Raw genomic sequence first — 14,688 nt, forward strand, 5'->3', positions numbered from 1 at the left:
GCTTATTTTAGGGAAAACATGGTAGCTAGGTACTTAGCACACACTCCATTAAATAAACTATGATTGCAGTGAATTCCTTATGTAGGCAGTGAGGACAGTTGTGCTTGTTATGCAGAATGAGCAATCAATGCAATTTAGTTTTTATGCCCCTTTTTCCAATGAGAATGAATTTCCACCTTTTAATAAAAGTTCAAGTTACATTGTTAAACTGTTTAGGAAGATTGTGAATAGAGCTATTATAGCATTGCACCTGCAAAGTATCTTAAAAACTAAAATATATGTTAATAATGCACACTTAAGTTTTCATTTCTGAGACTTTGTAGTATAAAAAATAAGTATGGGGTATTATATCATTTAAAAGTATCCTATCCAACATACTAGGTGCAATTCAAGGTGCTGATGGATACCTTTAAAGCCTTTCTGTTGCTTGGGGCCATCTCTCCCCAGTAGTGTCTACCTGTCCTGTGAGATCCAGCAGAAGCAAAATGATCCTGATCCCAACTATGAGAGAGTGCCATTTGGCAAGGCCCAGGGAGAGTCTTTTGTACCACGGTGCTTACAGTTACATTGAAGTAATCCGAAAAGTTCACATTAAAAGCGATATCGAGATTAAATAGCCGGTATTAATGTTTTATTTATAGTTACAGCATATACACTCAAAATGACTAAGCAGTAATTGCATTTATGTTCAACTTCATCAGCCTGTGTATTACAGTGGATAAATTTAAACAATTACAAATGCTCAGGAATTTCGAGAAGATATCTGCAGTTGAACCTGAACTGGAGAAATCTGACACTGGGAGCAATGGGTAATGTATTTACACTTCAAACAAAAACCAGAAGCTGAGTATTTCAAAGTACCTTGCAAAGCAGGACCAATAGCTTCTAAGTATATAGCCCTAAGATTTTGCACTTGTAAAGACTGCCTGCACTGCACCCAACGGGACTAGTAGCAAGAGATGACATAAAAATACTTAAAAGTTCTTCAATGTCCTATGCAAAAAAATACAAATGGCATCACTGTGAATCTCAGCTGCTTAATGCAAATGTTTTTAAGGATAATATCCACCAATACATCCAGGGAACTGCTATTAAAAGGAGTTTCATTTACTTGCAATCTAATGTTCACTAAGCCAAAGAGTAGTGTTCTTACCTGTTTTGTCCTATTTTTAATATTTTATCAGCATTTCCTACATTATTCATTACTAAGAAAGAAAGACTTGAGAGTCTTAGATATTGGTTTGAATTGCTTTCCAGCGCCTAATAATACCTTTAAATATAGTGTTTTTTAAACTCAGTGGATTTAAAAATAACTTCAGTGACATGCAGTTGAACTAATACAATTGATGCAGCACCCACTTCAAAGACAATGTGTACAAAAATGCAACGACTTTTCATGGCTAGAAAATTCAAGTTTTTCTATCCATTTTAAGTAAAACTATGAATATTATAGATTCTTTTAAAATAAATTCGGTAATTAAATTAAGCTTTGCAGAGAAACACACTCGGCAAGAAGCAAAAAATTAATTTCTTAGATACTTGTGTGACAACTGTATCAAGTCCTAAATAGAATGGCTATTGGTGCAGAAAGTTTAAAAGGAAATAACTTCAGTGAAAATAGCTTCTGAATTATAAATGCAATCAATCTTGGTTATCCTTGCTTTGTTCTTTTCCCTGTAAAAGTAAAGTTAATCCCTCTGCACAACAGTTTCAAAGGAGAGGCAAAAATAATCCAACAAATTAATGCCTTTAAACTTTAAATACCTTCAGATAACAAATGTAAACTGATTACTAACTTCCAATCCTCATTCATTCAATCAAGAGGACAAAGACTACACTAAATATCCTAGCAATATTGTAGATGACTAAACCGCTCTGATCCCTCTTATTTCTTTTCTACTCCTAATTTAGCAGAGTCCTCATATAGATCATAAAATTGCCAATACAGATGAAACTTACCCCTCACCATGTTTAAAAATAAATCATGTGGAATCAGTCTGCATTCCCATTTTAAAAACAAACACAAAGATGAGGAAATTAAATGCTTCTGCTACAAATCTCTTAGATCCCCCCCCCCTTCTGCCTCTTAGACATATTCAAATATCACAACTGCTCTAGAACGAAAGGTTCCAAAGGAGAAATAAATGGTAAGCAGGGAATCCCCACACATCCATTTTGCTTTTAAAAGGCCAGGTACTTCACTTCTCAAACATTTTTTTAATTAAAACACTACAGCTGCTACTTGCTGAACTTCTACCTCTTGCAAGTAACAAGTCAAATACTTCGATTTTGCATGTGCTTGCTGTAGCACTTTGGCAACTCGTTACACCTTAATTACTCTAAATAAGTGCAAGTTGCTTCATAAACACCTTAACTACTGCTAACAGAATATACAACAATATGCTGGAGGAATGCAGCAATCTTCCTATTTTGTTTCTCACTTGTATTTTGTGGAATAAAACCTGTGGAACTGCTGCTGACATTTCTAGTTTGGCCCTGAATCTAGCAGCAATCATAATCAAGCTCAAGTAGGAAAAGTCATGGTAATGATAACCTGATTTAAAATTGGCCATGCATAATAAAGACAGGATAACCTATACTAGTAATAGGTACACAAACACATATTTACAATTACTTCTTAGTACAGAATAGCATTAGCATCAAATAAGCAACTAAATAATAAAAGCCTTGGGGGGAAAAAACTAAGCTTAGTCAAATTCACGATTTGTTAAAACAAGTGGAGCCACCAGAGTCCACACATACAGAATGATACCAATCCAGCTGGAAGAAATCTTCACCCAGACAGAAGGCCATTTACTGGTCATTTGTGCAGAGGCAGGGTCAGGACTGAAAAAAAATAAATGCAGAAAGGGTTTTTTAGATTCTCTTGTGCAAAGAAGGAAATCAGTTTTCTTAACAGAATTTACACAGATTACAGCTATTCCCCTCCATCTCTTGTCAGGGGTCAATCCATTTCCACTTTATTGATCCCCCCCAACCAAACTACACAAGGTTCTCTGATTTTCCAGAGAGAGAGATTGGGGTGAGGCTGGGCAGCAGAGAAAATGGATGGAGGCTAGGCTAGAATAGGAAGCACAAAACAGAATCTCTGCTTATTCTACATGCATAGTTCTGGATCCAATTCTGGAGTCTAATATGTGATCTGCCTCATTTCAAGCTTCATAAATGAAAATCACTTTCAAAACCAAGAGTAGTGGGGATATGTAAAATAAAATGTGTATGGCACAAAAAATGTTATCTTTCTGCAATTTTCCATAAACCGACTTACCTGTACCAATTAGTTAATGTCATCATGATATAAAGGGAAGCAAGAAAAAGCATGAAGTGAAAGAAAGAATAGCTGTAAGTAACTCCATCTTTCTCATTGTCAACAGCATGGCGTAAATCATCTCCATCATCTAGGGAGCCTTCACTCCGAGGAAGTCCATCTTCTATCAGTGTTGTCTCATCACTAGTCAGAGTAAGTTTGTTTACTTGACTGTTATTAGATGTTCGGATACTGCAAATGAAAAAATGGGCAGTTATTAAATACTCAGCTAATGCAGAGTTTAATAGTTAGCTTTGTGGAAGAGTTTTCTTAAAGTTCCACTAACCTTGAATACAGAACACACAGTAAGAACAGGATGAGCCCCACAATTCCTTGGGCATCCCACCAATGTACCAGCTGACCCTTGCTTGGAGGGCTTGTGGTATTATATCCAATTATGTTCAGCAAACTTGGATTGCACTGTCTGTCTAGATGAATATAAGAAATGGACATTCTAAACTATTAATCCAATATGAATTTCTCGTTCAATTTGAATCAGTGTTTAAAACAGTCATAATACTTCATGTGAATAATGCACAAACAATATAGAGTCATGCTTATGAACTCCTTCTAAAGATGCACAATATGTAGATTTACATTATATATAAAGGAGGAGAATAAGGCAATGAAGAGCTGTGGTGGCGCAGTGTTTAGAATGCAATATTGTAGGCTAATTCTGCCCACAACCAGGAATTCAATCCTGACCAACTCAATGTTAACTCAGCCTTCCATCCTTCCTAGTTGGTAAAATGAGGTAACATAGTTGGGAGCAATGTGCTGACATTTGTAAACCACTCAGAGAAAGCACTGTAAAGCACTATATAAGTCGTAAGTGCTATTGCTATGAGGTACAAATTAAATTAATCTCTATTATGAAATCTGTCTAAAGCCAACTGCTCATAAACATGTATAATACCTCAAGTATCTTTAAAAGCAATAAACAAAAAGGCCCTGCTAGAATCATTTTATTCCAAAACCGTATCGAGAATATGTTTACCAAATTGTTTAGTCTTCTTACCTGGCTCATTGGTCATTGCTGCCCAAGTAAGGTACATTGTATAAACTGTGATCACAGATGATTGCAACAAGCCAGATCTTGGTTGTGATTCCTATGTACAGAGAGAAAGAGACCAATTAGGACTTCGGGGAAAAGATTGCTTTAAAAAAATCAAACATTCGCCAAGTATTTATTAAAAAAAACCTAAATCCATACCTGTATTTTGGGTAAAATTGACATTACAGATGCTCCAATACACAGCATCATGTTGACACTGATGAAGGCCTTATTTTCAGAACAGCCATCTGAATGTGTATAGTAGATATAAAATAAGACAACTGCCACCAGAGACAGGAGATAGTTTAGGGCTGTGGCAGACAGCAATGCTGTTTAAAACAAAAAAGAACAAAAGGGGATTCAGATTGTATTAGCATCTCTAAGAAATGTATGGCTGGGCTGCTTTAAAAAGAAAAGTGAAACTACAGTACTATTATAACTGATGAATTCCCAAGAAAATCTGGCGCCTTCACATTTTTCCCATAATGATTGGGAATTTTAAGCATAATACAGCTTAGAAGACACCAGGCTGAAGAATGCTAGTCTGAAAGGGTTAGCAAAATGATATCTGATCCTCATGAGTAGTGATGTATATATTCAGCACATGGCCTTTTGTAAAATTTGCAGGAGAAAATTCATACATGGCAACTGGTACGTGGGAGGAAATCTTTTATACTATTTGGGGCTAAAATGCATTCCTACCATTTTCCTGTATCAGGTATCTTTAGGCATGTGAAAAATGCAAAATCCTTATTTTGGATTGGTGATGGGTGGATGTTATTATTTTGCAGGTAACTAGGATACGAAAGGAGAGTCAGTTTGGGGCAGGGAGCGAAGGCTAGAAACCAGGAGACCATGAGTTCTGATTTAACTTAGACACAAATCTAGCTGGGTAACCTTGGGCCAGTTAACTCTTTCATCCCTAGGAAGCAGAAAAGGGCAAAGCACTTCTGACATTTTGCCAAGAAAACTGCAGAGACGTGTCCAGACCCAAACGAACAAACCAAAACAACAGTATGAAAACCAAGAGCACACTTTTCTGACCAATAAAGGAGAATATTTGTAGCTCAGACCAACAATCAAGTAAGCAATACCCCAATCAAGAAACTGCCAAAGAGCCATCAGTAAACAGCCCAACCAAAGAATCTCTAAACCATCCCAACTCACCCAGACAGGCAAGATACCAAAATATAAACTGACAGCAAACAGCACTCCTTACTAGCACTGATGGTGTTAACTACTTAGGGTTGTGAATTATCAAATTAGGGTTGTACCAAGTTAGAGAAACGAAACGTCTACAAGAAAACAAGCAAGCTCAGAGAGCACCAAGGACCCTTCACACTTTATTGAGCTCATAACTCCTAAAACTAAGATTATGGCATCTTACATTTCAGTTTTGAGACCAAAGCAACCAATCCTGCCATATTTAACAACAAACTGTGCCATACCTGCATACCAGCATCTTGAGTTTCCTTCCTCCATTTTCTCAACCCACGATTCATTCCAAGAGTGGGCAAAATCAATAAGTAAAACCAGCTGAATAAGAATGAAGCAGAAGGCTCCGGCCATACCTACATAAAACCATACTAAAAATAATAATAAAGAATATTAATTTTACATTAGGATTATGTTTAGTATCAAAACATTATTATTGTCTAATTCAGAGCAATTACTGTCTAATTCAGAGCAATCAATGTACCTTAAGTCTGTAGACTTAAGAAGCTAAGAAATAGTTAAGTATACCCTTCATGGACCTTAGGGAAAACACAAACTGAAACAGGAGGGAGAGGGGAAAGAGAGAGACCAAGATAGTAGGAGACATACTGGAAAAAACAGTTACACATGTTTTTAAGTAGCTTAATTAGGAATGAGAAACAGGGTTCAGCCAAATGGTCCATTCATCAACAAAACAGTTCAGAATAGAAAAATGATTAAATAAGGTTTCTATATCTAAGAAAGCCTCAGGAAACACTTTTGCAGAAAAGATTAAAGATGTAACCTTACCAGTTGTAAAAGGTCCTTCTGGAATAAAAAATGCTCCCACAGTAATTGCAACAGCTATGATAAACTTGAAAAACCAGAATCTGAAAGAATCATCATATCCAATATAAGTGACAGTAGTACTTAATATTTTTAAATGCATAATGTCCAAGAAATATTTTAGGTTATCAATTCTATTATATTTGATACAACAGCAATAACATTACTTATACAGGGCAGAAAATGCTATAAGACTATAACCAACCACATGTAAATTCAGTAGCCAGCAGTATAGTGGATAAAGTCTAACTTTTATAATGTAGTCCTCCAAGGAGTTGAGCTCCAGAACAGAATTTCCCAAATAAAAAGACATTATACACTATTCCCTGTCTTATCCATGGTTTCAAAGTTACAGAGTCATGGTAAAGAAAAATCACAACTGTGGTTTTTCTATAAAAGAAACTTATCTACACAATCATAGCCCTAGAGAAAATGCTTACATCAACAAGGTACAGGATATATAATGTAAAATCTACTCTTTTATTAGATTTATCCTGACTTTTATAAAACGTATCAAGGTGATATATACATTGCCTTCCCTCCTCCAATTTGTCCTGCAACCGGCATCCAGCCACTCTGTGTTTTGGGTTAGACTTGAAAGAAACTGTGACTGATCCAATGTGTACAACGAAGGGTGAGTTACATTGAATGCTACAGTTAAACTATGCCCAGCACTAAAGATTTGGCTGGTTATTGGAAACAAGCATTCAATGCTGTGAAAATACAAGAATTACCACTCAAGTTCAGATTAAGTGACTTGGTCTTACTGTCCCCATGATGAATAGATGCATGCAAACAATCATGGTGTAGAGCAGGATAAGCAATCCTTTTTGGATAGCAGATGTATCTTCCCACGGACCAGAGAAAGCATAGCAATAGCCTACTGAAATTACTTGCTTATTCTCAGCTGGGGGGAGACAGGGAAAGATATACGAGAAGGTTCTTTTCTGTCATATCCATTTTTTACTTTGTTCCTTTAATCTGAGATGTGTACTAGCAAATTTAAATGTTATGATTTTGTTCTGTTTTCAAAGATTTTGAAATTGGGAATTGAATGATTCCCATTGCTATTTCTCATGCACTCCCCTCATCTTCTTTTTTGTTCTTTGTTCTTTTTGCTTTAGGTTCCAGGAGCTGCCTGGGCTAGAACATTGCTTATCCTGGTATAGACTGATAGCAATTCCTTTCCTTTGTCTCAAGAGTTTAAATTTACAGAAACACTCAATGATCCCTGCATTCCTGCAGTCATAATACATAATAATAATTCAGTAAGTGAAAACATAGGTTTTCTGTATTTTTAAAATTACATAATTGTTGAGTTCTAGTTTTTTAGACAGATTTTAAAAATGAATCAATTACAGAGCAATAATATTATTAAGTAATTTCACCTGACCATTTTATGCACTGAATTCACAGAGCAAAACGATTAACACTGTTGGAAGTGTTTTGCTTCTACCACATTTATGTTGGATCATTATTGTAGGAACATGTTATAACCTCTAATTGTTTTAAATATGTGACTATATGTGTCAAGTTGTGACATGGCAGCTTTGTCCAACGTCATACAATCCATTTGTGTTGGGATTGTAATTCTCAAAATTTCCAACCAGCATGATTCTGGAATGTACAGTACTTGGAAAGTACCAAGTGAAACATAGATAGAGTACAAATTAGACAATCAATTATTTCTTTCTTACCCATTGTGGACTGATGCCCTTGGATCACTGCTGCTCTTTACCTTGATCATCAACAGGGAAAACAAGAGGAAGAACATGGCCAAACCAAAGCATACACGATACACTGCTTTATACCCTACCAGAACATCACAATTCACCTGGCCATCACAGAACCCAGGTATCTGCAACGAAGAAGCATAAAAAATATTAAAATGAATACAAATGTCTGCTTTGTAATAAGGAAGTCTCAATGACTGTTTTCTGTGTTTCCTCTAAAGAAACTGGAGATCTTCCAACATGAATAGATTCATTCCACAAATTTTATAATATTAAAACTGCACATCAAATAAATCACTGTTCTGTTTTCTAAAGCCATAAGCACACATTTGCAATCAGGCTTTGAAAATCACAACATTTTCAGGAATTGAGTGCTTTCTTCAGCAGGGCTGATACCAGCTCTTTCCCATTTTAAGATTTCCTGTTCAGCTTGAGCTTCCTGGACTGCCTCCTTATCACTCTAAACATAAGCTTTCTTCTCCTAAACATAACACAAGCATTATGGCCTTTATTATACTACTACAGATAATGGCTCAGGTTTGATCAATAACATACCATACTACTTAGAGCATGAATTCTTCACAAGAGATAGACCCAAGAAACCAGGGTTTATACCAAAATAATTTTAACAGACTTGTTTCTGTAATGAACTGACCTTTTTCAGTTGTTCTTCCATTCCTGGCATTAACATCACACAGGCAACACTGACTCCAAGAAGCAAGAAGAATGCATATATCAACCTTGTTATAGTGGAGTTATTTCCACTGGGACAACATCCACACAGGAGGCAGGGGGCACTACCACACAAACATGGTATCTGATAAAAGAAAAAAAGGAAGAAGACTTTGCTGATTTCACAATATTTAAAAATAATTAACTATAATTTGTGGCCAGAAATCTTAAATCAGTCTTTCCCATCTACAACTATCTGAATGTGCTTCACAATATGGTAGCTGAGAGTTATGGGAGTTGTGATCCAATATATCTGATAGGCACCTTATTGTGCAGTTATCCTAAGATATTTCAGTTTGTTCCTAGAAGAACTATGTTTATGTACTAGAAATATGAAATTTGAGCAGGTGTTTATTGGGCTCTTTGAGCATTAAGTCACAAGCAAGAAATAGCAGAGTTGATGTTGAAATATTAGTTCTTATGTGTTTCTGTGCCTGCCAATTCACAGGGAAGGGAGTACCCACAAAAAGCTCTTAAAAGTTCTCCTCACCAAAAGTACCCACCAGAGTCAACAAAAAGCAGAATCTCAAGTAGAGAACAAGTACCATTTTCATGCAATGAATGTTGGATTGCTTCAACATGGAAATTATAGATTGCTCAGAGTGGATTGTAAAATAAATATTAACGATATGTATATATTATTCTGGGTTTGAAAGAAATAATCGGAATTAAAAAATTTACATGTTGAAAAAGAGCTCTTTAGAGAGAAAGCCCTTAGGAAGCCTTGATAATATATATATTTTTGTCTTAAATCTAACTCAACTCAACTAATCCTGTTTGCATGCCGGGTATAACCTGTTTTCTACCTTTTACTCCATGAAACTATTACCGGTAGTCCTCAAGTTACAACAGATCATTTAGTGACCGTTCAAAGTTACAACTGCATTGACAAAAAGTGACAGGATCATTTTTCACATTTACAATCATTGCAGTATTTATTTTATTTATTACATTTATAAACCGTTCCCTCTCCCCGAAGGGATTCTATTAGTATCCCCATGGTCACATGATAAAAATTTAAATGCTTGACAACTGACTTATATTTTTGATGCTTGCAGTGTCCCAGGATCATGTGATCATTTTTGTGGGCCTTTTAACAAGCAAAGTCAAAGGGGAAACCACATTCATTTAACAACCATATTACTAATTTAACTGCAGTGTTTCTCTTAACAACTGCAGAAAGAAAGGTCGTAAAATGGGGCAACATTCACTTAATAAATGTTTTGCTTAGCAACATACATTTTGGGCTCAATAGTGGTCGTAAGTCGAGGATTACCTGTACTTCAATATTTGAATACAAGTAGATACTATGTCTATAGTAAACATATTTGAGAGAATTTTCTGTCTAAGAAAAGCCCTCATCCTAACACAAGCAATTTTCCAGATGTGAACAAAAACGGAAGGAACATTCTATTATATTTCCTAATCTGATCTTTTTACCTTAACTTCAGAAAATAAGAATATATTATAACACAGTTTAGGCAAACAATTACTGTCCTAGGTTATGTTCCCTCCCTCAATATCACAAATTGTCTATATTTAACTTTAAGATATAAATGGATGACTCTATACTTAGTCTTTGTCAAAAGTTATTGATTTAACTTCTCATCCCAACCTTCGTGCACATACAGTATTAGGGTCTGATCATGATGGGATATTTAAACTACTATAGAGTTGGGATTGAGCTGGATGTCCACTTCAGAGTCATTCCACATCTGACATCCAAATGTCAATCAACAAAGAGTAGGAAATGGCCAGAGATTATTCTGAGAACAGGCAAGTCCTTTTTTCCCCTTTTTCCTAAAGCCTGCCTACAATAATCCTATCACATCTGACAATAGAGTATGTTGCCAAACTATATCTGGGACCACAAAAAATAATTCAACTGTTAATAGACCACAAGCCTTTTCATACATAGTCTCCACATCAATTGAAAAACAATTCTAGATCTCTTTGAGCCAAAGTACTGCAGTGATTTATTCCATCGCTTAACTGTGATATCTTCAAAGCAGTACAACTCCTTTGCTGCTCCCTATAGAGCCAGTGTGTAATCTGTTCTCTGCAGGAACACAGGGGTCGTCCCACCTCCCAGCCTTCAAGCTTCAGATCTTCCAAGAGAATCTGACATAATTTCTTGTTCGCTTCCCCTCCAAGAAACTGTTGGATTTTTATTTATTTTTGTAAATAAAATCAATATACATCTTTGTGTGTATAACCAGGCAAATGCATACAGTACAATGGCATGCAGTAAGAAATAAATTAGTGGCTGGAAAAATCTAACAATTTCTCTTTAGTGAAGCGTAGGGATAAGAGGATTCTTGTGATGGAAAGATCTAAGGAAGTCAAGGATTATAGTGATTTTTACTCCTTGTTCTTTGCATTCTGATGAGAGTAGATTAAAAGAGGAATATGTTAACTGCTTTTATATTCTTCTAAAGGATATGAGAATGGCACAGGAAATGGAAGCAGCTTGAAGATCCCGACTACAGCATTTTCTTAAAAATCTCATACTAGGATGTGCAAATTGTGTATATCTGTCAGGAATGATTTCAACCGACCAGTAAATTTGTACAGTGAATTTTTAAAGCGTTTTTTAAAGGTCTTTTAGGATTTTTCTCCCTTCACTCTAGCCACACCATCAGGAAAGTAAAAAATAATAATAATAATCGGTATTTCGGACGGACGGGCAAACGGGAACAAAAAAAAAAAAAAACCCACAGCGTGTCTCTTTAGCAACAAAGCCCGGCAGAAAGAAATTCCAAGGTACCGCAGAGGCGGAAGAAGCGGACTGCGCCCACCTTTTCCATTACTAGACTTTTATTATGACATTAGCCAGGCATGAAGAACGCTGTTAAGTTCTAACTCGACAAGAGATGAAATGCCCCCAAAACGAGACAACCCAATAACGAAGAAACGCCAAAAGAGCTTGTTTTATTTTAACAAAGAAGGGAGGGTGCCCGAGAGTGAAGGGGGAGAGGGGCAGAGAGAACCCAGCCCCGCAGCGCGCCTGCGCCTCCAGAGAGCCCGCGCCCCGAGATCTACCGACCCCGGGAAAGAGAGAGGAGGGGGGGAGAAAGGGGGGGGTATAACCCAACACTTCCTTACCCAACTGGACAAGGAACACAAGCCCAGAACCGCCCCCATCTTGCTCCTCGCAGTGCGACGGCCCTTCAAAGATGGAGACGGCGAGACGGATCAGCTGGGGCTTGTTTACTCTCCAGCCCGTCTTTCTAGCAGCAGCGATCGCGGCTGAGCGTCATTTCCAGGTCGACGGAGAAAGAAACGCCCTGTCGCCGCCTCCTTGGGCTCGGAGTCAATGTCTGAACTGACAGAGAGAGGACAGAGAGAGAGGAGTTGATCTTCCGGGTTCTTGTTAACCGGGTCCCAACCCCTCCACCCCGTCCGTTTCCGCACCATCACTCCTTCCCGGAAGAAGTGGGAGCTGTTTGTCTCTAGGAAAACGATACAGAAATGCAGCAGTAACAGCAGCCTGTCTCGGATAAAAGCAAAAAGCGATAATCCCCAGGGCCGCGAAGAGGATTATTAAGTGCTGGAACAAGACTAGTATGGGGGCCCCTCACCTACACATAGAGACATAAATCAATAATGTCATAATTGTACGTTTACCATGTTCAGCGTTTTTGAGCTCCGGTTTTTGAGATGACCTTTCATAACCATTCATCAACTGAAGTGCAATATAATATATATTCATAAACGAAATGAAACAAAACTTAAATAAGTAATGAAATTAAAATGCAATAAATTACACAAATAACTTCATAGAGTTTCAGATGAATAAAGTTTGATGTCAAACAAGGCTGCAAGGCGGTTTTGCTATACACACAAAGTATAGAGTTCGAAGTATATATCCAATATTGTTTTTCTTTCTAAAAATTTGGTTTTCTAAAAAAAAAAAAGTTTAAATCCCCTTCATGGGCCCCTTTGAGTTCCATGGGGCCCAGAACAATGTATTGGCTGCACACACACACACCTTTCCTCAGGCCTGATAATCCTCTTAAGGCAACGCAAAGCATGAAAGACAAACGCAATTGAAACCCCGCATTGGGAATATGAGGCATTTGATAGAAATGTCTGGACGTTCATCCATTGCTGCAAATCGAAGGAGCTTTGTGCGATGTACTTTTGGCTAGTGATCTATTCTCTAACCCGAGGATGATCTGTAGTACTCTACTGTAGTAGCTTGCCTGACAGGATAAAGGCAGGCTGTTCTGACCCCCCCCTCTTGTATACCAAGTCACTCCGACACAAAGTCTCTTCAAGATGTTTATTTACATAAAGGTACCACCTTGGCAGCAATCCAGCCTGCCAAGGTCAAGATAGCACTTTGGGCAGCAATCCAGCTACAGCGAACCCTTTGGCAGCAATCCAGCTACCAAGATCCAGATAACCACATTGGCAGCACTCCAGCCTGCCGAGGTCCAGGGAACAGATTGGCAGCAATCCAGGTAAACACTTTGGCAGCAATCCAGTCTGCCAAGCTATGACACAGATCTGAGAGCGTCTCCAACTCTAATGATAAGTTGATTCCTGCAAAGGGCGTGTCCACAAGCAGCCCCTTTATAGTCTGGAGAGGAGTCTAATTATCAACCTCCTGTAACTGCTCAATTGCTCCTTACGCAGGGTAGTACACCGGTAACGAGCATCTAATAACTCACTGCTGATGTCTGACTCACTGTCCCATGACTCCTCCCCACTGCTCCAAGGCATGACATCAGGAGCCCCCTTCCTTTGGCTTTCACCACTGCTCCATGCCTCAGGCGCCTCCTGGTGGCCAACCAGCCTCTCTGCACCCTGCTCAGAGTCAGAACCCTGTCCAGGGTCCTCCACATCCTCCTGAGCCGACTCATAGGGACCCTCGCTGTCTGAGTCTGGTGGCAACTCCAACAGCTCCTGCTGGGCCACAACAGCAGGCTATCCAGTTACTTCCCAAATCGCATATGGATAAGAACTACATTGTCATCGGAAAGCGGTAATGCCTGTTTCATTTTACACTTTAAAGAGTTTCCCCAAGAACATCTGATTAAAAATAAAACTTCTATTACTCACTCTTTCCTAGTATAGGTTGTTGCTTACTGGAAAGAGGAAGTGTGAAAAAGAACTATAAATTCATTGCAATGGCAGTGAAATATATATATGGTTAAAAACAGTACTCAAAATGGTTTACAAAGCACTCTTTGCGCATCGACCGCAACTTATAGATTGACAAACAGATTTAAACTCTTGATCTTTTAATGTGCATCTTGGTTATGTTCATATAACAATTCTTTTAGGTTTAATTCTTCCTACTAGTTCTGCCTGTCGTTTAGAAGGCAATCGCAAAATTCCTTAAGAGTACCAAGCATCAGGACTTTGTAGCACTTTTTCTGATTAACTAATTTTATTAAGCAGTATAAAATGTAATGGTCTATGGCTCACTACTTAAGAAAATGCAATTCTGCCCTTCTACCCAAAGGTCAGTATAGGACAAGAAATAAACTTTCCTTTCAATGACTGAAACACTTTTTTTTCATTCAAAGTATCAATTTCAAAAGACATTTGACCTCAGTATTTCTGCTAATAACTAGGGTTCAGTTGTGTGGGCATAGTTCCCTATTGATATAAATACTACTCACGTTAAAACCACTTTTCTAACAGAGTAAAGGTGATTGTCAGCATTATCAACACTAGAATCGCTTCCATGACAACAAATGTACCTTGCTTTGTTCCTTTTGTAAAATGAAGATAAGGATTCTAAGGCAACAGCCTGGATACCCTTATCTGGGAATAAACTAAATCTGATT

The 14,688-nt window shown here is 37.7% G+C and overlaps 1 protein-coding gene across 1 annotated transcript; it reads right to left on the bottom strand.

Moving 5' to 3' along the window:
• Positions 1 to 614: 614 nt before the first annotated feature.
• Positions 615 to 12,182, bottom strand: SERINC1 (serine incorporator 1). The gene is made up of 10 exons (XM_081943418.1): positions 11,993 to 12,182; positions 8,811 to 8,972; positions 8,120 to 8,280; positions 6,387 to 6,466; positions 5,831 to 5,968; positions 4,542 to 4,711; positions 4,347 to 4,437; positions 3,615 to 3,756; positions 3,290 to 3,520; positions 615 to 2,847 (listed from the first exon to the last, which is right to left on the bottom strand). Exons 1-10 carry the CDS (start codon positions 12,029 to 12,031, stop codon positions 2,709 to 2,711), a joined length of 1,353 nt encoding a protein of 450 aa, XP_081799544.1. The 5' UTR covers positions 12,032 to 12,182; the 3' UTR covers positions 615 to 2,708.
• Positions 12,183 to 14,688: the final 2,506 nt, after the last annotated feature.

Source organism: Natrix helvetica (assembly GCF_964273705.1).
Source record: "Natrix helvetica genome assembly, chromosome: 2".
NCBI classification, from domain to species: Eukaryota; Metazoa; Chordata; class Lepidosauria; order Squamata; family Natricidae; genus Natrix; species Natrix helvetica.